Source organism: Pongo pygmaeus, chromosome 10 (genome assembly GCF_028885625.2).
Source record: "Pongo pygmaeus isolate AG05252 chromosome 10, NHGRI_mPonPyg2-v2.0_pri, whole genome shotgun sequence".
Taxonomy (NCBI): Eukaryota; Metazoa; Chordata; class Mammalia; order Primates; family Hominidae; genus Pongo; species Pongo pygmaeus.
In genome coordinates, this window is record NC_072383.2 from 9,126,661 (window position 1) to 9,151,161 (window position 24,501).

The 24,501-nt window shown below is 39.1% G+C and overlaps 1 protein-coding gene and 1 pseudogene across 1 annotated transcript in view; both read right to left on the minus strand.

Moving 5' to 3' along the window:
* Window positions 1-384: 384 nt before the first annotated feature.
* Window positions 385-24,501, minus strand: part of LOC129009785 (pregnancy zone protein) — a 60,099-nt gene continuing 35,982 nt past the window's right edge. Inside the window, exons 16-36 of the mRNA XM_054443339.1 lie at window positions 22,265-22,429; window positions 21,706-21,811; window positions 17,661-17,811; window positions 16,747-16,975; window positions 15,739-15,865; window positions 15,275-15,396; window positions 14,204-14,255; window positions 12,636-12,719; window positions 11,912-12,088; window positions 11,535-11,622; window positions 10,035-10,191; window positions 9,375-9,449; window positions 8,783-8,963; window positions 6,181-6,404; window positions 4,691-4,909; window positions 4,389-4,516; window positions 3,781-3,871; window positions 3,165-3,233; window positions 2,197-2,299; window positions 1,110-1,151; window positions 385-539 (exon numbers count right to left, since the gene is read on the minus strand). Of these exons, the coding sequence (XP_054299314.1) occupies window positions 517-539; window positions 1,110-1,151; window positions 2,197-2,299; window positions 3,165-3,233; window positions 3,781-3,871; window positions 4,389-4,516; window positions 4,691-4,909; window positions 6,181-6,404; window positions 8,783-8,963; window positions 9,375-9,449; window positions 10,035-10,191; window positions 11,535-11,622; window positions 11,912-12,088; window positions 12,636-12,719; window positions 14,204-14,255; window positions 15,275-15,396; window positions 15,739-15,865; window positions 16,747-16,975; window positions 17,661-17,811; window positions 21,706-21,811; window positions 22,265-22,429 (2,613 nt within the window). The 3' untranslated portion in view covers window positions 385-516. The remainder of the gene's footprint in view (window positions 540-1,109; window positions 1,152-2,196; window positions 2,300-3,164; window positions 3,234-3,780; window positions 3,872-4,388; window positions 4,517-4,690; window positions 4,910-6,180; window positions 6,405-8,782; window positions 8,964-9,374; window positions 9,450-10,034; window positions 10,192-11,534; window positions 11,623-11,911; window positions 12,089-12,635; window positions 12,720-14,203; window positions 14,256-15,274; window positions 15,397-15,738; window positions 15,866-16,746; window positions 16,976-17,660; window positions 17,812-21,705; window positions 21,812-22,264; window positions 22,430-24,501) is intronic.
* On the minus strand, window positions 6,414-7,998 carry LOC129009786 (translationally-controlled tumor protein-like; annotated as a pseudogene).

Consider the following 24,501-nt stretch of genomic DNA (forward strand, 5'->3'; position numbering starts at 1 on the left):
CTAGAATTTAACCACTGTACAATACTGCCTCTTTCCAACATATTCTCCATTTACTCCAATCATTTTTGCCTCCTGTCAAATCAATTTTTGATGCTTTTGCTTAGGATATTCCTTCTCAAAAAATATTTATGCCTAATTATTAATCAGTACTACATACTTTTGCCTATAGCTCCTAAGTAAAAGCTTCATAGACCAAAGAACATTTTTTTCTAATGTCTCTTAGAACCTAAGTTATTTAAAATTATCCTTGATTTGACGTTATATCCACATTTGGAATACAAGCAAATATGTTATACAACTGTATTCTTTATATTATTTGAAACAATATAACTCATGATGTGAACATGTTATTAATGTCTGATGAATGAATGATGCAACAAGTGATAGTTTGACCAGAAATACATATTTATTCAGCAAATCTTTTTAGTGTCTATTTTATAGAGACAAGTAACTCCATTCCTTCTAAGTAAATGTATAGGACAGATAATCCACCAAAATATACAGCCTGTATGGTCCTCAAACATTTCCATGCTCTGTATCTATGGAGAAAAGAAAAACGTAAGGAGGTTGTAGGGTTTCCTGAGGAGCATTCAGTTGAGTGTGGGCAGCAGAGTGAGCTTATGCAGGGTCAACAAACTTTGTCTGTGAAAGGCCAGATGGCAATTATTTTAGGTTTATATGCCATGCGGTCTGTTATGACTAATCAGCACACAAAGGCAGCCATAGACAATGTTAATAATAAGTGTGGCTATGTGCCAATAAAGCTTCATTTACAAAATTAAGTGTAAGGCTAGATTTGGTTTTAGGCATGTGATTAGTTGACCATTGTGTTGAAGGAAGTCCAATTAGCTGTAAAGTGAAATGTTGCTTTTAGAGATAGCTGTCCTACCAATAAACAAAGCTTATTGACTTTTCTGGGAGTGAATATCTGAAATTGGAGAGTCCACTACAGAATAGGCATGCTACGCCACAGTTTTGTCTTGGTGTGAGGACATGCCATGTGGATTGTCTCAGATGTAGGAAAAGCCTTGTAGAGAATTTAAAATGCAGGGGCGCTTGGAGAGTGGGTTAATGCCATCTAGTACTGGTCATAAGCTGTGAACTCTTACCTGTGCTGCAGGGGGCGATATACTCAGCAACCACAGACTCATCTGAAAGATACATTGGGTGAAGGAAGAAAGGAAAGATCTATGAACTAGGGACCATGGTAAATCTGTCTAGTCACTTTACTACTGGAGAAAAGCACGCCCTATCAGAACTGTCAAAACTTCATGTAAATAGACCAGAATTAGACAGGATCATTAACATATTTATATTCTCTTTCCCTAAGACTGGAGATGGGGATTGAAGCCTGTTCAGATGACAGCTGTTCAAATTTTAAATTCTTGGGAAGATGATCATAATTGCATTAACCTGTAGTTCTCTCTTCAATGACCTCTCTGCTTCTATTCACTTTGTTCAGCTTGCTCCCTTAATTCCTTTTCTAAGATTATTGTTCCAGCTTGAAACACTCCTCCTACTTCTATAGACCCCCAAAATTCCATTCATCCTCCAGGATCCAAATCAGATCTTTCTTCCTGTTTGTTCTTCCTGAGCACCAGCCTTCTGTGCTGTTTTTTGCCTCTCAAACTTATTGCTTAGCTCACTAACACTCATTTGTCACTAATAGTCTTTCCTGTTATGTAATATTTTTATCTGTATTATGTTATCTATGTCTCTAAACTACTTGAAAGCAGTGACTATATATTATCATTCTTTTTAATTCTTAAGTTTCTGACTCAAGAAACACTAACTGATAAATTTGTTCAGTAAGTTGTTTTTTTTTGTTTTGTGTTGTTTTTTCTTTATTTTGAGACGGAGTCTCGCACTGTCACCTGGACTGGAGTGCAATGGCGCGATCTCGGCTCACTGCAAACTCTGTCTCTCAGGCTTACACGATTCTCCTGCCTCAGCCTCCAAAGTAGCTGGGATTACAGGCACACACCCCACCACACCCGGCTAATTTTTTGTATTTTTAGTAGAGATGGGGTTTTGCTATGTTGGCCAGACTGTAGTAAGTCGTTTTTACAGTGTACATCTTGGAGGAAAGAAACAAAAGATTATTGTTGACTAAGTGGGCTAAGAACAGGATCAACTGTCACAACAGGATCCATTTCTTGGCTCTGGTTAAGATTGTTTCATTTTTCTTTCACTCACCTGTCTCATAGTAATCATAGACTTTAACAATTGCTGGCTTCAAGTCTCTTACTGGGATGTCTTGCAGAACCGTGAAGGAAAAACTTATCGTCTGATTTGTCACCTGAAAGGAAAAGTGGGAGTAATCAAGAACCTAGAAAGCCTCCTTCTTTCTCCCATGAGCAAAACATATTCTTATTCTTCTTTGACTCTTTTTCACCAGTGTCTTTAGGTGAGCAGACATTTGTGGATGTCGAGACGGGTTTTAGAATGCATCCTTGGGAACTCTATTTACAGTCAACAAACTTTCACAGATTTTCTTCTAAACAACTGAGCCAACCCTATTCTTTTGTAGTCCCTTGTTATGAGATTAACTCTCTGGGCCCATGTGAATGTGTTCTAAGCTGGAGAAACATGGTTTCATACAATCTGTAATTAAAACAATGAAGTATTCTTTCTGTTTGGATACATAAAACATTTTCTTTGTTTTATGGTCATATTTGAAAATTTTCATAAAATCCACATTTTGTTTTATGGTGACATTTTAGAATGTTAACATTATCATTAGGCAACCACTGGGGTCATATTTATTCATTTTGTGGAGGTGGTCTTTAAAATAACAGGAATGCATGATAACCTTTAGTCCTATTGATTTATCACTTCAAATTTAATATTTATTCACATTGTCAGGGAGTGGGGCCTTTAAAACAACAGGAATACACGGTACACCTTCTTTTCTATTGATTTTATGCTTTAAATTTCATGGATATATTCATATTCCAATTTTAACATAATTAAAAATAGAACAGAACACTACATGGAGTTCAAAGGTTTCCCCTCTTATTCTTCTTGGAATAGATAAAACTTTCTGGAAGGGCATTACTAATGATTGTTTTCCTCATATTACTGACTATTTACTATTCTAGTAAAGAGACTCACTTAGAAAGATGACCCATATGTAGTCTCAGCCAGGATGTCAGAGCCCTCACCTGTTCCACATAAATGAGGACATGGTTGTTGCTCACTTCTGTCCGGCTCACGGAGCTAGATCTTTCAAGCTGGAGAGAATTAGAAAACTTTAGTTAAAGTTAGAGAACAGATGTGAGAATGCTGTGAGATCTAGAGCAGATTGTAATAAAGGACAAATGGTCATTCTCTGAAGAGAAGAAAGCTAATTGTTTTCAGGTCAGGAGTTCCACAATTCTTCAATATCCAAGTAACACATTAGAGCCTCTGGCATCTTTCATAATTTTAGTTCACGTTGATTTTTTCCCTTCCCAAATTTTTAGTGCATATCAGTCAGTTTGGGATTTAAACCATATCCTATCTTTTTTGAGTGGTTTTATTGTTTTGTGCTCATGTGCTTTAAATTCCTAACTAAACTATGAGTGGCCTAAGGATAGGTACTCCTTGTGCATTTCTCTGGTATCACATATGTCCCTTAGCTTACGGCCAAGTAAATAGTTCATTTACTTCCTGGGTTTGGGAAAAATATTTTTTTTGAGGCAGGATGATGTTAACATGGTTTTGATATTGGTATGGTCTTAGTTTGGGGATACAGAACATACTTTTGTATGAAGTCTATTAGGATTAAAATACACCTACCATTTTTACTGTTGGTTTCAGGGGAATAAAACCAGATACCATCTTTACATCAACAATCACCATATTGGAAGCAGGACGGTTTCCTGTGTAACTGTAGTGTCAAAGAAAAAAGAAGTTAGGGTTTTATACGTGAAAGAAAGCCAAATTTCTGCTTTCAAAAACCACTTTAAGCCTGTCTGTCTTCAAGAAGTTGTCCCCAACAATATTCTACAAAGGTCTGTGTTCCCTGGATATGTGCAACATTGACATTGGACACATGAATATACATCAGATCTACCACTTGCTAAAATTACAGATGTTTAAGCATCACCCCAAAACTATCAAATCAAAATCTTTGGTGGTGAATCTTGCTAATTGGCATTTTTAACATATCTATGGTTTTTGCACACCTCATCTATACAGTTCGTTTGTTATTTGGTATATATTACTTTTATATTTTTAGTAGAGAAAGGATCACATCATAATGATAAAAGGCTAAATTCATTTATAGATATATCAATTCTAAATTATATTAATCTAATAACATAGCTTCCAAATGGACTATTAATTTCTGTTAATTCCAAGTTGCTTTTGGGCCAAAGATAGGTGATTAGGTCAGAACGTCTTACCTGATGGTCAGGGAGATCTGGAAGCTGGTGTGGGCTTTGTGTCCATCACAAGTTTGGGGCGCAGTCTGCACTTTTAAAGCAAATGGGGAGTCCTCTTTCTCTGGAAGAATATTGTATTTCATGGATGTCTGTGAAACAGCAAAGACACTATCAGTTTCTCTCTTTTTCTGGGACCCCTCACTTCCTCATTACTTAACGTCTCCAGAGGTGCCCTTTACTTTCCCAGGAAGGAAGGAACAGAGTTTCCATTTCAACTGGCAAGTTTAAAGTTGACTCTCACCCATATAACCTTGGAGCCTCACCTGAAGATACACACATCTTTCCCCCGTTACTGTTATGACATATTCTCCAGGGACCTCTGGCAATGAGACCTGCTGCAGTAACAGGCGGTTGTTGTTGTCTACTTGGAAATTTGTAGAAAAGGTCTGTGAATCCTGAACGGTGACCTGTGCAGTTTTCTCAGTTCTGGTGAAAATGGCTGCTCCATACCTGGACAGGGCATGGAGAGCCACCACTGTGTCCTGGAAGAGATGAGTGGACAACCGCCCCAGAGAGTAAATTTTTGGCATCTGGGATTTTCTCCCAAAGTCTGTGTTAGCCTGCCATGAGGGAAGCTGGCTTTTTACCCCTAAAGTAGATCTTCACTAATTGCCTTTCCTTTTTCTCTGCCTTTCAGGCATTATCAAAATCATTCTGTAGTTTCTCCAAATGAAATAAAAGGCTAATAATGTTTATTAATTTCACAGTTTATTTTCATCAACAGTCCTTTTGGATATGTCCTTCAAAGAATAGGTCTAAAACTAAGAAGTTAAGACAAAAATAGTGACCATTTTTAAGTAGATGATTGACCAGTTAGATGGAAGAGTGATAAAAATTTACTGTACATGAAAATGGTATGAGACAAGTTGCACTTTCTTGAGTTTCTTTTTACCTTCCTCTAGCTTGTTTTTATTTCCCCCACCTAATCTCTCTGAAAAACAAAAGTTTCACTATGGAGATCCTAACTGTTGAAAGAAGACATGTAGGAGGAAAAAGCCAGACACTCTGGGTGTTTAACACAATCATTTATACTCTCGATAAAATACTTTTAGAATTATGCTAGAAAAATAAATTTTCAAGAGCTTCAGCTTAAAAAAGATCAACTTAAAGAGAAAGTAAGAAGAGCACTCTCAGGGAAAGTAGAAAGGAGTGAAGAGGCTGAGTTCCTTGGAGTAGTTGAAATGGAACTTCTCATTCCGAAAAGATCAAAGTGGATTCTACTTAGTCACTGTACTTTTAATCACACATTTTTGGCGGGACACATCTTAGAGGATTTCTTGTTAGATTCTGAAGATGTCTGGAACGTTGATTCCCAACTGGAGGAAATTTTTTCTTGTTTCAATTGGACGTGGGGTGCTACTGGCATCTAATGGGGAGAGGCCAGGGATGGTATTGAACATTTTATAAGGCTGAGGATAGCTCGTTTTACAATGATGATGTGGCTCCAAATGTCAATAGTGTTGATGCTGAAAAACTCTGGTCTAGAATGTGTCCAATGACAATAGCATGGCTTTAGAGGGTAAAGATGCTCGTTGTAAGTCTCCATGTTGCTAATATATTAACATAGGGCTTAGTGAAAAGTGTTATGGGGGATGTCTTAAGTCTTTCCTTTAAATTTTCATGGTCCTCAAATATTCCTAAATACTTCTTCAATGATTTAATAATTGCCTTCTCTTTTCCATTAACTGTTCTACTTTTAAGCCTCCCAATTACCAAGTGAACCTGGAGAGAAGACTCTTTGGGAACCACTGACCTGGGTGGAGGAGAAACCGCCCTGAGAGTTCTGCTGCTTCATGATCCACTTCACAATGTTGGTTGCAGAGGTCATGTCCCCTGAGGTGGGGACTGGCTGGGCCGTGAGATAAGCGAGGAGCACATAGGATGTCATCTCCACCTCAGCAGAGGGAGCCTGGGGTTGGTAAAAATGCCCCACTGGTGCCTTGGGTTTCTGAGGGCGCTCCCAATGGACGAGGTTGTCTTAAGGGTGAGAAAAAGGAGATAATTGTAACTCGTAAATAAGTAATTATAACTGGTAGATAAGAGAATGCACATTCATAATACATGGAGCTGAAAATAATACAGGAGAAGCAAGGTCTTCTTTGTCATAAACTCCTAAAACTCACAACTCACACGTCTATGCTGAACTTGATTTAGTCCTGTGGGATGAAGGTAGGGTAGGTTGATGGAAGAAGAAGCATAGAGCATACTCACCAATCTCTCCATTGTTATTTTAGTTGGACTGATGAAAGAGAAAAGTGGTAGAGAGAGTTCTTTTACCGTTTGTGATATTTCCTGAGAATTGCAGTATAGACTAGAATATAAAACCTTTCTACTTTCCCTGAGAGTGCTCTTCTTACTTTCTCTTTAAGTTGATCTTTTTTAAGCTGAAGCTCTTGAAAATTTATTTTTCTAGCATAATTCTAAAAGGCAAATAGAGATAAAAATACTTTGAAAATGTTATTGCATTTTCTTTCTTTTTGTTGTACCTCTTTTCTTTCTTTTTTTTCTCCCCAACCGAATCAGTCCCTTTTTGTTCTTTTGGTAACCTCTTCCAGAGTTAACTACTTCCACTGTAGGTGATGAAATGTATAAGGCTCCACTTCAAATGTTGGCACTGCTATAAGCATGTTCTTTCCCGTTAATTCAACTCAGAATTAAAACTTTTGATTCCTGTTTCTTTCTTTCTTTTTTTTTTTTTTGTACTCCAGCCTCAGAAATAGTTTCCACTGCAGAAGTTATGTCATGGCAGTCGTATTCTTTCTAGTAGCGGTCTACAACCAGACTCTAGTTTCTCCAAGAACACTACAAGACAGATTGAGTTTAAATACGTACTAAACTAAACGACACTCTTTCAAATGAGTTTGAATGCATTTTATTTTTAGACAACCTTTACGACATTTTTCCTTAAAAACAATGCCTCTGCTCCAAATAAATCATGGTCAAAATAAATGAAGATCTCAAGATGGTATCAGTTTCACCTGTCTAAGTCCTGGTGTTGTGTGGATGACAAGCAGAAGCTAGTTATGATGACAGGTGATACATCCAAAGTAACTGCCAAATTTTTTTAACATTTTTCCATTTCTAAACCATGGAAAATCATCTATGGAGTCACACCATCCTCATGGTAGTCCAGCAGAGGCACCATGCCATATGGGTTCATGTTTTCACTAATAAAGAACAGGTAGTTTTTATTGCTTCTTGACCTTTTGGCTAAGATCAAGTGAAGAACTGGTAGTTTTTGAGATTAGCAAGAGTGTGCTTGATTTGTTCTGCAGCTCCTGTTATAAAAGGTTTTACTGTTTCTGGTCTCCATTCTTTAAGTTTGTCTTTGATTTTATGTCAGCTTTGATGTGCTTCTTGTAGGCTTCTTTTGTGAAGTTGGTTCCTGCAAGTGATTGTTCATGACAATATCAACACCAATGATTACTCTGCTTCCAGTACCTTCACCTTAGGTAACTTCAGTGAAGGCATTTCCACCAATAAGCGAGTCATCAATGTCACCCTTCGTCCTACTGACCATCTTCCCCTCCACCTCCAGGCACAGTCCTTCCTCCATCTCTGGATCTTGTAAATGTCAGAGAATATCTCAGCATGGCTGATGAGATCCTGGTAGATAATTATGATGGTAGCTGAAAGGAGACTACAGCAGCACTAGCTTAGCAGGAGCCCAGAGCGTGAAGTGAGCATGGTGCAGCCAGGATGGCATTGGGTGGGCATTTGGGGGGTATGGAAGAGCTGTTATACCTCTTTTCATTCAAGTACGTAGGCAGAAATCATGAGAAAATGAATTTATTTGTCTATTATATTGGTTTTAGCAAGTAGAAATAAAATTGCATAATTTACCTGCAGCATTATATCTATTATGTTCTATTCTGTATAACATATGCAATTCGAGAGAAGATAGTTTTATAAGAGGTGCTCTGATCTCAAATGTATGACTTGGCTAAGGAATTACAAATGAAGCTTGTGGATTTCAGCAGGAATATATTTCTCTTCTTTTTGTAGAATCAGTATAAATGGAAATGGAAATTTGGTACCATTTGCTGTTTGCTCTCACCTTTTTTTTGCACAGTTTTTAAAAAAACTTTTATTATTTATTTATTTATTTTTTAAATTTTATTTTATTTTAAGTTCTGGGGTACATGTGCAGGATGTGTAGGTTTGTTACATAGGTGTGCCATGGTGGTTTGCTGCATCTATCAACCCATCACCTGGTTATTAGGTCCCGCTTGCATTAGCTATTTATCCTGATGCTCTTCCTCTCTGCACCTCCCAGACAGGCCCCAATGTGTGCTGTTCCCCTCCCTGTGTCTATGTGTTCTCATTGTTCAGCTCCCACTTATAAGTGCTCTTACCTTCTTTCACAGCTTCCTTATCAAGTGAGTTCAGTATTTCTCTATTCTGATTTTGCTTTCCCAGTAGGGAAAAAGCATAGGCCAGCAATGCCTTGGTGTAGACGTGGCTCCCATGGGCCCCCTCCTTTGCTACATTCCAGGCTGACTCCAGGCAGAACAGGGCACTGCGAACAACAGGGTGCTGTAAAGGCAAAATGTGGTTGTGTCAAACTAGGGTGAATAGAGGGCAGAGCAAGCCGAGAGCTGGATATTGACAGTCAGATGTTATTAATGAATTTCAGACAGATAGGCAGACAGCTAGATATTCATCAAATTTAAATAGAAAAATATTTCGATCTCTTCACTTTATAGTTCAATCTTAAAGAATAAGACTAGAGAACCTGTTTTTAGGATTGGTTTTGATACATAGTCTAAGGGCATTACTGGGCAAGTGTAAATCCCTCTTAATACATCAACCAAAGAGCTTATCAGTCTGAGAAATCCCTCATCATTGAACCAAAAGAGACTTGAGACTCAGCCCTTAGCAGGGTGGCATTCCAGACAGCAGGTCTACAGTTTTCATGGTAGGGAATGGGATTGAGCTGGTACCTACAGTGACTGGGAGAGGAATTTCCAGAAGGGCAATAGTAACATAGGCGGAGAGGGTCACTTCATCTTCTACACCTCCCTGTGAATACAACATTGATTTGATTAATTCCAATGCCAAGTGTTAGTATATTCTCTTCTGTTGTTTGATGGAAATGCTCCTCAGTATCTGTTTCCATTCAAAGTATACCATTTCCTTCTCTCTCTCTCTCTCTCTCTACAGGGTCTTGCTCTATAGCTCAGGCTGGAGTGCAGTAGCACTATCACACATGGCAGCCTCAAGCTCCTAGGCTCAAGCAATTCTCCTGCCTCAGCTTCTCGAGTAGCTGCAACTACAGGCACAGGCCACCATGCCTGGTTAATTTTGTAAAATGTTTTTTGTAGAGACTGGGTCTTGCTATGTTGCCCAGGCTAGTCTTAAACTCCTGGGCTCAAGTGATCCACCTGCCTTGGCCTCCTAAAGTGCTGAAAATTCTACGTGTGATCCACTGCATCCGGCCCAATTTCTTCCTTCTCTGTAGAAGGTTTAATACTCTTTCCCTGATGCCATCCCACATCATCCAGGACTTCATCTTTGCAATTTCCTTGTGCCTCCTTCTTCCCCTCACCCCTGGGGGATGTTATGTTGATGTGTGTCATAGGCTCAGAAGTTCGTGGAACAGTTCACCTTTATCGCATTGTTGAGCAGTGACCCAGAGCTCCTGAAACAGCCATTCTCCTTCTGCATCTGGGAGAGCCACGTAAGAGATTGGGTAATGTGTGCTTCATCAATGAAGATGTAGGATCGAGCCTGGGCAAAAGTCTTCAGTACAAAAGCTGTGAGCCTAGGGGGAGGAAAAATGCGGTGCTGAGGCTCTTTTCATTGAGCATTTTACTGCTCTGTTTTGTACACACAGGCTCCCCCATCACAGTGTGCCCCCAAGAAAGTCAATCAGCTAGTACTGAGAGTTTGGAGACTTTTTCTTTTTAGCTTGGACATTTCTTTTTTTTTCTTTTTTTTTTTTTTTGCTGCCACATGTTGTTCAATTCATTACCAACTTGTGCTTGCTTCCTAAAGCATTTCTATGCCACTTTAGGGATTCAGGTTCCTTCTAGTTTTCTTGGTTGGTTAACTAAGGCATTTGCTTTTACACTGTGGGCTTTATGCATTTATTTCCTTTCCTAGATTTCTTAGCTTACTTTTTGTAGTTTTAACTCTAATCAGCTAACTTCTAATGTTCTGCTTCAGTAAATATTTCCTCCATCATCCTGCCCTTCCACTTTTTTTCCCCTGTGTTTGCCTGTGTGGTAAAACTACAAAGAGAGAGAGAAGGGATATTATCTAGTAGAAGGTAGTAAGGTATGCTCTGCCAGTAATGGTTGTGGCTTTTTCTAGCATTTTTCTAACACCTTTTAGGGCTGAGCAACAATTTAAAGGGGAAGTTACAAACTTATAATGTTCCCTTAGCAACATGAGAAGGAAGAGGGTCTGGGTATATTGGATTAAAAAAATCAACCTAAAAGTGTTCTCAATTTTGCCACTTATTAGATGTTTGCTCCTGACACATTTATTTATCCACACTGAAATCAGTTTTCTCCTCTGTAAAATGAAGCTAATAACTCTCACTTCCCAGGATAGCTATAAGAATTAAATAAGGTAACAATTTGGTTTAGAAATGGTTTCTCCACCAAAACGCATGTTAAAACTTAATCCCCAATGTGGTAGTATTGAGAGGTGGAGCCTTTAAGAGGTGATTGGCTCATGAGGGTTCTGCTCTCATGAATGGATGAATCCGTTCCTAGATTAAAGGGCTATCATGAGAGTTGGACTGGTGGCTTCATAAGAAGAGGAGGAGATGCTAGCCCAGTCTCTACAAAGTAAAACAAAGAAAATAAAAGAAGAGAAGGAGAGACCTGAGTGAGCACATTCAATCCTCTAGTCATGTGATGCCCTGCATCACCGTGGGACTCCTCAGAGTCCACACCAGCAAGAAGACTCTCAACTAGATGCGGCCCCTAGACTTTGGACTTATCAGCCTTCATAGCTGTAAGAAATAAATTTATTTTCTTTATAAATTACCTAGTTTCAGGTATTCTGTTATAAGCAACAGAAAATGGACTAAGACAGGTAATCTATGTGCACGTTCTGAACTCATAGTTGAAACTCAGAATAGATTTTCTTTCTTACCAAGTGTTGCCCTCGTTCCTGCCATATTGTTCCCCAAAGGTGCTGTAGGAGCCATCTTGGTGTTTGTAGTTCAGCTGTCTCTGGTAACCTGAAATGGAAGGCTTCAGACAGTTCATGAAGCATTAAAGAAAGGCAGGCCATCCATATGTTTAGGCTGATGCATCCAGAGCCATGGACACTTTATGACCTCCTGTGATCTGCCATAGTTTTGTGAATGTTACGGATATATCAAAACACAACATCCTATTAGAGTGTGGGAAGATTATTGTTTTCATAAAAAATTATCATCATGGGTTAATATTTGATGATATAACTGAAGCTTAATTGGGAAAAGTTTCATTAGAGTAACAAAGTAAATTTTTCTGTGTCTCACTTACCAGTGATGAGATAGCCAACGGCCTTGGCCTTGATCTCCTGCGTCAGCTGCTGGGTTTCATTCAGATAGTTCAAGACATAGATGTTAGGAGCAAATAGGACCATGTTCTGTTCTCCACAGCCATATGGCATCTGGAGGAGATTTTGTATATTTTGCATAGCAGAACCTAATATGTCACCTGGGGAATGTGAAAGATTAGATGTCAGAATAATTTCAGTTCATAAATAGCCAACATTATTAACAAAAATGGCTTTTATATTCAGAGTCTATCATTTAGGTAAGAGAAAAGTTATATACACAGAGTGTGACTTCCAGGATCCTAATAAGAATAGCTGCTATCGCCTGTAATCCCAGCACTTTGGGAGGCCAAGGCGGGCGGATCACGAGGTCAGGAGATCGAGACCATCCTGGTGAACACGGTGAAACCCCATCTCTATTAAAAATACAAAAAAATTAGCCGGGCGTGGTGGCGGGCGCCTGTAGTCCCAGCTACTCAGGAGGCTGAGGCAGGAGAATGGCGTGAACCCAGGAGGCGGGCTTGCAGTGAGCCGAGATCACGTTACTGTACTCCAGCCTGGGTGACAGAGCAAGACTCTGTCTCGAAAAAAAAAAAAAAAAAAAGAATAGCAGCTATCAAGAACTTGATAATTCAAATACAAATACGTAGATAAGATGTACAGTGGCAACTTTTTTGGCCCAGGTTTACTAAATGGAAGGTGACTCACCCAGAACTGAGAAAGAAGCTCTGGCAGATTCTTTGACCACATTTGATGGGAGCTTCAAGGACAACTGCTCAGACCCATCAGCACCTTTAGAAACAGACAGCCCATGTTAAAGGAGGACACGTATGATTACAATATAATTTAGTGATTATAATGTAGTGAGAGCTTCAGAGCCACACTCCCTGGATATGGTACTGGCCCTGGTTTGTGACCTTGGGTAAATTGTGATGATTTGAGGAAAAAACACATGTAAAACATTCGGAACAGTATCTGCAACATATTCAATTTCAATGAATGTGAGCAATTGTTATTATTGCGGTTATTTTATTATTAGAGTTAGCAGTAATATTATTATATCTCCTTGTGGAACTCTGGGTGCAAGGAATAAGAATTTGACTTAATGATGAGACTACCTTTGATAGTCTAATTGCTTTTGGCACTGTGTGACTTCCAGAGTCCTTCCTCTTCTCATTTAACTATATTTTTGCATTGCTGTGCTCAGTAGCTTTCTAAAAGAAGCCTAAGACTTAGTGGGGGAACAATCGCTCTCCACTTTTGTAGCAATATTAAGACTTATACCCATAATAATACAAGTTATTTTTCTGCCTCCCTTACTCTATATAATATTTGAATGGATTCCCATGTTTATAAATAGATAACATGAATATACCTTAAATTAGTCCTTCTCAAATGACAAATACAGTGTTGTATACACTGTGGACATAGAACTAATAATGTGGCAGTGCTGTATAAAACTACAACTACTTCTTAATGATATGATGAAGTTAAATGTAAATTATTTTCTGACACGGAAAACACACATTTTTAGTGAGATGGGTAGAAAATGCTATATGTTTTGTCAGCAGCTGTTTTAGAGACTATCTCTTGGGATTCAAACTTATCATGACCCTGCTGTCTTTAGTTTTTGTTGTTGTTGTTGTTGTTTGTTTTTTTGAGACAGAGTCTCACTCTGTTGCCCAGGTTGGAGTGCAGTGGTGTGATCTCGGCTCACTGCAACCTCCCCCTGCCCGGCTCAAGCGATTCTCGTGCCTCAGCCCCCCATGTAGCTGGGACTACAGGCGCCCGCCACCAGGCCTGGCTAATTTTTGTTTTTTTCATAGAGACAGGGTTTCACCATGTTGGCCAGGCTGTTCTCAAACCTCTGACCTCAAGTCATCCTCCCGCCTCAGCCTCCCAAAGTGCTGGGATTACAGATGTGAGCCACCACACCCGGCCAACCCTGCTCTCTTTCTACCTCGTCCTGGGACACTCTAAGTTTCTGCAGCTGGGCTTGTCAGTGAGCAGCCACTGGGCTATCCAGGTAAAAGAGCTACGTATGAACCAAGAAAGCCCAGGTATTAGTCCTGTCTGTACCACCTGAGTCATATTAACTTGCTCTCTTGGGCTCAATGTCTTCATCTGTAAAACATACATAAAGAAATATTTAGTATTATGCTGCCTTTCATGGAACACTCTGAAAACTGGGAGATAATATGAATGTGCATTGTAACTTGAGGTTTATACCCCTTTGTGGCTTTGATCTCACTATGATTATGAGGATGGACTCTTACCTGAGGCACAGGTCATGGAACTGAAAGTCTTTTCTTGCTCAATACCTTCAGCCTTGGATGAAAAGAAAGAAAAGGAGAAAAGATAGAAACATCCCAGTGACAAGAGAACAACCATGGATTCCTTTCTTCGATGGGTAGGGTTTACATGAATGATGTTTACCATCCTACTCTTTTTTTTCCAACTTTTATTTTAAGTTCAAGGGGACATGTGCAGGTTGTGCAGGTTTGTTACATAGGTAAATGTGTGCCATGGTGGTTTGCTGCACAGATCATCCCATCACCTAGATATTAAGCCCAGCATCCACTAGCTATTCTTCCTGATGCTCTCCCTTCTCTCACTCCCACCCTCAGACAGGTCCCATATATGTTGCTCCCCTCCATGTGTCTATATGTTTGCATCATTCAGCTCCCACTTATAAGTGAGAACATAACATCCTACTTGTTCTTGAATTATTACAAATCCATAAAACATTGAAGAACCAGGGAGGGTGGTAGAGAGGAAATGGGAAGAGATAATAAGGGCAGTAAATCAAAGCTAATGGGTACGAGAGATATGTGAATCCTAGGAGATAGGTGGAGATCAAGAAATTGCGCTCAATGTAATCCCAGCACTTTGAGAGGCTGAGGAGGGAGGATCACAAGGTCAGGAGATCGAGACCATCCTGGCTAACATGGTGAAACCCCATCTCTACTAAAATAAAAATAAAAAAAATAAAAAAAATTAGCCAGCACCTGTAGTCCCAGCTACTGTGGAGGCTGAGGCAGGAGAATGGCATGAACCCAGGAGGCAGAGCTTGCAGTGAGCCGAGATCACGCCACTGCACTTCAGCCTGGGCAGCAGAGCAAAACTCCAACTCAAAAAAAAAAAGGAAATTGCACTCAAATAATTTGTGAAAAAAAATTTACAATAGCTGGCAATGTTGTCTGCTGCAATGCTTTTAGGATAGGAAATTCCATTAGTCTTACAGGATGTATTCTGTGAGCATGATATTAACGGTTCTTTGTTGTCTCAAGAGTGACCACCTGGTGTTGCATTCTTACAGTTGTTAGGGACTCGCAAAAATATGTTACCTCCACCAACAGGGTTTTGATGACTGTGTCTTTTCTTTTAATCTCAGGGACCTCAGCAACCTCATTTCCACAGAGTTCTAGGGACTCCATTGCCACTGCACTCACTGAGAAGTTCACATTCCCTGAAACAAGCAATATTGAAAACATGAGTATCCACTTTGATAGTCCAATCACCTTTAAGGGCTACACCTTAAACTTATAATTGACCAGAATAGAAAATAAGGCTAAAAAAAAAAAACCCACAAGGTTAATGTACACTAAGTAGCCAATGTCCAAGACAGTGATTCTGGGGACTAGCTTGGGTGAGAACAGTGGGAGGAGGTCATTGTGGATAGAAATAGGAGAAAAAACTAACTTTATAGAATTATATCTATGGCAAAGAAAACAGAGAATATGATGAAAAAAGTACTCAGACAGCCACCATCCTTGTTGATTGATAGGCCCTTTTGGGTACTGTCACTCACCCAGAGTTTTAGGAGTCACTGTCCAAGACAAGGTTTGCCTCTCATTTCCACAGATACAATAGGATTCTTCTCCCTTTGTATTTTGGGAAGCTAGGAAGGCTGGAGAGGCTTTCAGCTGCACACTGACCTATCACCCCATGTGAGGCAGAGACAGAAATGATCAGAATATGGAACGACATGAACACATAGAACTGGGGCCAAGTGTGAGATGCTGCAGTAAATTGGGATTTGTAAGAAAAATGTACGTCACATAGATTCATCCATGCTTTAAGAAGCATGGAAATGGCAATGATACAAATCAAGATTGGTTGTGTATTAGGAGGATTTGGCATTTTCCTTAGGGTAGCTTGTGGACGTGCAGGCTTGGCAGTGGCGGAGGAAAGGAAAAAGTAGTGATTGTATATTGCCCCAGGGAGTACTATCTGCTGCTATGTAGATTTTCTCACTGTTTCTTCCTTCCTTTCTTCTCCTATTTCTTACAACATATATTACATGTCTAATCCATACAAGACATAAAACACTGGGAATTGTAGATGAGAGGCTCCCGATCTTGAGGATATTGTGTCACAAGAAAGATGATCTATATACAACCACTATTACATAATTTACAAAGAGATAAGTGCTATAAGATAAATTAAAATTCTATATTTTGGAGATTTCAAGATGAGGGGTTAGAGAATGACTCTCGTGGAACTGAGAAAGCTGAGTTGTGTATCAGCTTCAAAAATGTTCCTGGCATATAACCTAACTTGCAACAAAGAATTCTGCAAGTGCTAAGAAATAGAGAAGCAAGGTGTGGCTTAGAGAGCCATGCTTTAAGCATCCATAGCACATATATCATTGTATTATCTTTCTGATCATGTCCTGCTTTGCATAGCACTAATTATTCACAGTGCCAACACACACTCCCTTGAATTATCCTTAGTCTCAGGAACAGAATCAGTAGCTGACTGATCAAAGGAATCTTTTGTTCTACCCACCTTTCCTGTTCACCCTCATTTTCCTTACCCGGATGCATTTGGGAAGGTAGTTTAGGACCGTGGCCTTGAGTGTGAAGACCTCTCCACGAATCACAGAGTAAGGCATTGTGAGCTCCACAAAGAAGGGCTGGAAGGCTCGGAGAGAGGCAGTGGAAGAGATACCAAGTCCAGCATCTTCGGACAGGCAGAAGGCCCCTGCTTTCCACTCGGTGATGGTGTCAGGGACTGTTACTCCCACCTCAGCCACACCTGATGAGCTGGGGAGGAGGGTAAGTGAAGAACAGAAATAATGAATGTAAGCCAGCTTTTCTCAAGTGAGAATTAATATGCATAAAGCTAATGTCAAGAACTGAATCCACTTAAGGGTATATGGGTGTGTGCATTCATGTGAACACTAGATTATGTCCTGGGATCTGAGTTGGGAAAATGAAAGCCACTAAATGGTACCTCTCCCCCTTATCAACAAATGATCATATCCCACATGTCTGTACTTTGAATAAAAATATTTGAATTGCGATTCATTTTGGTCCTTAACTTCCCTTGCTATTGTATAATCCCATAAATAAGCATTTTTAAGAATCATGACCAACAATTAGACCGCTGGATTAATGTAGCCTGATTTGTTTATGTGCCTACTCCAGCCCTGATATTTACAGAAGGCTCCCTGAATGACATTAAACAGTACATATAGAACTGAATATTTATAGTTCTCATGTCTACTATTTGACAGTATCAGAAATAATTATTTTAGAATTGCTCAGCACTGAGATAATTGTATTAATAAGCCTATGCAATTGCAGCATTTTACTTAGGTCTATCCTAAAAAGTAAGAGGTTAAGATAATTATTCAGAACTTTTCAGGAAGATTATCTTAGAATTGAAAATTTTGGAGGAACCACATTCCCTCCCCTCCAGCAAATAGAGGAAAGTAAAGTTACTTACTTCACTGCCACCAACTCCCAGATCCAAGTCTCAGGAAAATAGCTTCGCACCGTTTCAGGGACTGGCCCTGAACTTTGTTCATTATTTAAGGGTATCATATTATATGCGCTTAATTGAGGAACATATGGTCTCTCTACTACTCTTAGACCTGCTAAAGTAAGAGAAAATTGTCTAGTTAGGGAAAAACATTCATTAATTTCATGGTGCACATGTGAGACGTCAGAGAACAAAATTTTCAGTTTTCCTGCTCAGACTGTCCTAAAAGTCTTGTAGAAGTTGTAGAACTTGGGAAATACTTTGTGATCCCTCATTCCCTGAAAAGAGAGGAGTCTTTGTCAAAGGTGGAAATTCTATGTATCCTAGACATAGCATAATTTGATGTGAATGGAAGCTGGAAAAACAAGATCACTTGGAGACAGTTTTATGGGTTTTGCGGCAAAGGACCAATTTTGAAATTGAGACAGTATTGCTTCATTCTTAGAGAAACTGAGCAGGAATTGTAAAATGCTCTTTAGACATTGTGAGTGGTTGCTATACTGAAAATGAAATTACCAGTGGAGTGAACAGAATTTAATGATTTACATTAAATTACTTTTACATAAATTAAATTTACATTAAATTTACATTAAATTACTGTATGGAAGTTTGCAAAACTGTTGTTCTCTGGGGAATAAGATTAGAGCATTAGATTTTATTCCACTTATTTTTTGACATCTGAAATAAACAATTCAGATGTCAAAAACAGATATTTCCATTTGGAATGACTGTATGGTTTAGACAAAGAAATCATTTACCAACGTGAGAGGGTGGAGAGCTAGACATGAAAGCAATTTTGTCCATGTTGTGCCTGAAATCATGCTTACTAATTGAATTTGATTTAAGATCTCCCTCCATGTATCCCACCTGATATTTCAGAAATACCTTGTGAAAGAATACTTATAAGGAAAAATATATTTCTAGCAATCTCACCCTAATAGTTTTCTCCACTGAAGAAAGCATCAGTAGTAATTTCTTTAGTGAATGTCATACACCTTCTTGCCCCATGTCCTTCCAAGTGGTAACGATTTCTATCTCTGACTCTGACTTCTCACTGATGTTCTGTCTTCTCTGTCTTCACTCTTATCTTAAATATTGAAATATCTAAAAGGATGATGCACCTAAATGAACTGTTTTCCATTTTCTACTGGATATGTCAAGGGCCCTCCAACTCCTCCAGTTATTGCAGTTAACAAACCATGGCATTATGTGTTATTTCAACTCCATTTGGTGGACCATGGCTATATCCTTCCTACTCTTACTGTCAACTTGACTTTCCATGTATCCTTTCATAGTCTCTGCATCAAAGTTTTATTCTTCTGCATGCCACAACTAATCATCTCTATAGTAAATGCCTTTAAATCAGTTTCCCAGGACAAAAATCTTTTTTTTTTTCTTGCTTCTTTTCCCCATTTGACTTCATGAAAATGTGTTGAACTCTGGACTAAGCCACTTATACTCTGTTTTGTTGATGATCCCAAAATACTTTCAATGAAATGTTCTGTTCATGGCTTAAAAAGGGCTGCTTAACCCAGCTTTGTAATACTTTTTTTTTGACCTTTAATACCTTCAAGCAAACAACAACAAAAACAAAAAAGCCCTGAAAATTTTCTTTTAATTTAGAATCTAATGTGATTGAGACACATATAAGATCATGTCACTCCTCTTCTGAAAAGCTTCTGATTTCACTCATAGTATAAAAGTCAAGTCCTTACTATGACCTACAAGCCCCACACAATGTGGCCTCAAGTATTGCTCTGATCTCTGTCTCCAACTGCTCACACTTTATTCATTCTGTTCCAATCACACTGGTTCCCTTTCGCTGCTTAGAGTATTTCAGGCATACTCTCACATCAAAGCCTTTGAGAGATAGACTAGTGAGGAGGTTATGAACATGAGATTTGGAATCAAACTCCCTGACTTGAATCTACCGCATGCAACATCTTATTGGCTATGAGATCTTAGTGGCTGAGTTATTTAACCTTTCTGGCCCTCAGTTTTTCCATATGAAAAATGATGTTAAAAATACCTACCTTATAAGGCTACTGCAAGAATCAAGGAAATCTATCTAAACTCATCTATCTATACCTATCCATCGATCTATCAATCATCTATCTCCCTATTATCTATCTCCTGGAGCATAGAAAGCACTGCATAAGTATTTTCTATTATTGATATTGTTTCCTATGACTATAATACTCTTCTTCCAGAGAGTCATATGGCTTGTTGTCTTCCTTCACGTTTTTGCTCAAATTTCACTCTCTTGTTAAGATCTTTACGGACCCCCACCCATTTAAATCTGCAACTTCCTTCAGTCTCAACATCCCTTCCCTACTTGATTTTTTCCATATAGTATTTATGACCTTATAGTGAGCCATATAATTTACTCGCTTATTTTGTTTATATTCTCTCTGTGTCTATTAGAACATAACCTTCACATAGTTGAATAGTTTTGTTCATAATGTTTGTTATATAATCAGAAACTATGTCAGTATATATTGAACACATGAGTTTAAATTTGTAACTTCTTAATTTTTATAGTTTCAGGTACTAGCCATGTCTATCATTGTCTAGCATAATTTTAGTTCCTTGTTTAGTTTAATTATTATCTTTCACTCTTCTTCTCTTTTAGGCGCTACCAACGCTATTGAATTTATCTTCTTCATATGTACTGTTCTATAGCATCAAACACTTTCAGGGTGCATGATGGCTTCCCAAATAGTCATGGAAATGGCTTCATTTGCTGAAGTTATTATCAAGAAATTTCACAAGATATTTCAGTTTTCTTAGCTCTTTTATTTCCTCATATACCTGATTCATTTATAGCTAATCATTTCAATCCCTGTTGTGTATTCATCACACGTTTTAGAAGCTCTTTCTTTCCTGAGTGTTATTATATGCCCCCAATTCCATTTTTAATAAATTCAAGAACATTTCCTTCCCCCAAAACCTCCATGGTTTAAACTTGAAGTTTGTTCTATGTAAATCTCATGGCTATTTTCCTTTCCCTTATTCTCTATTCTCATTATTTATATAACATCTTAGTTACATGACAAAATCATATTTACCATTTTTGAGAAATTGTTTGAAATTTGTGCTATCATTGAAGGTATACTTAGAGATAAACAGTCCATGGCCCTTTAAAAGGTGTCATTTTCTTAATAATAAAGCTCATTTAAAGATGGATATTAATCTTAAATGCCAAGGAACATAGAAAATGCTATTTAAACAATCAAAGTTCTTAATTTGTGTTGGCACATTATATTTAGTTATCTTATTGGGCATTTTGCAAGGTCTTGAAGAGCCATTAGTCAAATTCCTTCAATTTATTAATGAAGGATTTGAGGCTTAGAGAGGAGATATGACACACCCACTTCATACATAGGACTTCTGGTTTGCAATCCGAGCATATAAATATTTGTTAGCAGATGGATGTCAGGAATATTTTGGAGAAAAAGGGAGTTGGATTCATGAGAGAGGGATGACAAATGGCTGGGTAGTGTTCAAGTGTAAGCAGACCTGGTGATGGGACAGATGTTTTAATAAGTTCAAGGGTGTTGAAAAAGGCTGCTCTATTTGAATAGTGGTTTTGGCCATGGACTATGAGATATTTCTGTGATGTTCACGTTGTTTCTTGTCACCAGTGAAGCCCTTTGTCCTTCTTTATGTTTTTTAAAATACAGCATCCCTATGAACGTCTTTCCTGTTTCCATAATCAGAAATATTCTTTCTTTCCATTGTCAGCATTTTCCCTCTCTTATGGTACATCAGAATCTTGTATTTTATCTGATTGATTTTGTACCCTGAAGTATCTGATGTGTCTAAAAAAAATCTCTGATCAGTTCTAGCTATCACCAGCTAAGTCACCTCAGCAAGAAACAATTAATTTGAATCTTGGTTTCTTTGTGTGTATAAAGTGGAAATAGGGCTACTTTATCTCATTTTAGCATTTTGGGCATAGTAATATCGTTGGACATGAAATAAAATTAAAAGCAAATTGCTATTTTACCTCCATAGTATCCTTGACCTATTGCTCCTGCAGACGTGGAGGGGATGACTGAACACGACTTTGTTTTTCGGATTTTTGAGCTAGTGAACACCTTCAATCCCATCCCCTGGAAAAAAATAATTATTCAATCTACTTGTAAGCTTGATTAGAATATATAAAACATATTTTCCTTAGAGACTGCCCTATGTAATTCCAGTAGCCTTATATTAACTCTATGGCGAAACACTTGACAGTAAATATAGAGTAGTACAATTACCAAACTTATGGATTATTAAGATTTTATTCTTTATTCATTATTTTTTAGTTTGCAAAAAAAACCCTAAATATAACTACAAAGTATCCAGATGAATAGGCAGAGGTTAGATCTAGCCCTGACTCACAAACTGAGCTTTTATGTGATCCTGACAAGAGACTTTAACCTTTTTATTGGCTTCATTTTTCTCTGCTGAAAAATGGAGAGGCAAGTCTACATAATTACTAAGATTATGAATAGATACAGAGTTTTATTAACATTCAAAAAATCACAAGCCAGCATGTTAATAAGTAGTGAGAATTTTACCTTGAGGAAGCTATAAATATCTGCTTCATCATTACTTGATAAGGGAACATAGAAGACTCCATCACGAATGAAGAAATGATGGGGACAGTGTTCTTGTTCTTCCTCCTGCTGGGCCACATTGTCAGGAAAATTGGTGAGATCCTTCACAGTTAGCAGATTATATACCTGTAGCAGTGGGGAGATCAAAGGCAGAACTGTTACTTACTTTTCTTTTGAAATAGAATGAACTGAGAGAAATAAAATAATTATCACCAATCTTTTCTTGAGTACGTTCATGTAGTTGGTACCTTACAGGTAGTTGAAGATTTTCCGTATATTTAACAGTGTTGTTTTGTTATGAAGAAATAAAACCTACTTGGGAAAATGCTTCCAAAGATTAACAAAATCTTAAGTTATGAAGGATTAATTAAAACTTCATTGTAGAGTCTAGAGGTAAAAATAGACCAAATATAGAAAGAAGACCTAACTTGCATCTGTGTTTAATTAATACATAATGCCCTGAGGAATTTAGCTACATATTATTATTGCCACCTGTTAAACATCTATGTCTACTCAGGCTTATTCTCAGACAGAAAATCGTATAGATGGCCCATTAGAAGCAGCTGTGGTCTGCAGCACTTACGGAGTGAAATGAAAAAGCTTATTAAATTCAGCACCTTCAACTGAAATACCCAGGTTCTCACATTGGGACTGACTAGGCAAGCAACTTGAGCCACAGAGAACAATGAAAAGCAGCAGGGGTGGAGGTGGGGGAGGGCAACGGAAGGAACCCCCACCCCCAGCCAAGGGAAGCAGTGAATGATTGTGCGACCTCGCCTGGGAAATCACACTTCTCCCAAGGATCTCTGCAACCCATGGATCAGGAGATACCCTTGTGAGCCCACGCCACCAGGGCCTTGGGTCTCATACACAGAGCTATGTGGAGTCTTGGCAGAGCAGCTGCTCAGGCACACAGAAACCCTGGAGTTTTACGTAATCCAGCCCTGGGATCCCTGGAAAGGCAGGAAATCTGTTTGTATATATCCCTAGGAAGGGGGCTGAATTCAGAGAGCCGAAGAGTATCATCCTGTGGACCCCACTTCCACAGCACATCACAGGTTAAGACTCACTGTCTTGGAATCTCAGCCAGCCAACGGCAGTGGGTTGGAGTCCACCTGAGATGGACCTGAGTTCCTGGGGGGAGAGGTGGCTGCCATCTCTGTGGTTCTGAGGACTCAGCCACTCCAGCCTGCAGGCTTGGGGAATACAGATGGTCTGGATGAGGAAGGGTCCCCCACGATGCAGCACAGCTGCCTTGCCAGATTGTGATCAGACTGCTTCTTTAAGTGGGACCCTGATCCATTCCTCCTCATCGAGTGGGACCTTTCTGTGGGGGCTTCACGTACTCCAGCCAGGTTTCTAAAGACAGAGCTTTGATCTCTCCCTGGGACCGAGCTCCTCGGGGGCAGGGGTGTCTGCCATCTCTGCAGTTTGGTTGAATCTGCCACTCCAACCTGCTGGCTTTGGAGAATACAGGTAATCCAGATGAGGAAGGATCCCACCCAATGCAGCCCACCTGCTCTACCAAAAAGCAGCCAGTCTGCTTCTTTGAGAAGGTCCCTGATCCCATTCCTCCTGACTGGGCAAGACCTCCCAATGAGGGTCTCCAGCCACCTCCAACAGTTACATGTGGGCTGGCAACAGGTTAGTACCCCCACAGGATGGAGCTTCTAGAGGAAGGCACAGGCTGCCATCTTTGCTGTTTCGTGGCCTTTGCTGGTGATACCTCCAGGTATGGGAGAAACCAAAGCAACTGGGGTCTGGAGTGGACCCCCAGCAAACCTCAGCAGCCCTATGATAGAGTGGCTTGACTGTTAAAAGAAAAACAAACAAACAAACGGAAAACAACAGCATCAACAAAAAAGACCCAACACAAATCTAATTCAAAGGGCAGCAGCCTCAAGGATTAAAGGTAGATAAGCTCACAAAGATGAGAAAGAATTAATTCAAAAACAATGAAAACTTAAAATGCCAGAGTGTCTCTTCTTTTCCAGATGACTGTGACACCTCACCAGCAAGGGCACGGAACCGAGCGGAGGCTAAGAATTGACAGAAGTAGATGTCAGAAAGTGGATAATAATAAACTTTGCTGAGCTGTAACCCAGTGAAAAGAAGCTAAGAATCATGATAAAACAACACAGGAGCTGGTAGCCAGAATAGCCAGTTTAGAGAGGAACATAACTGACCTGATGGAGCTG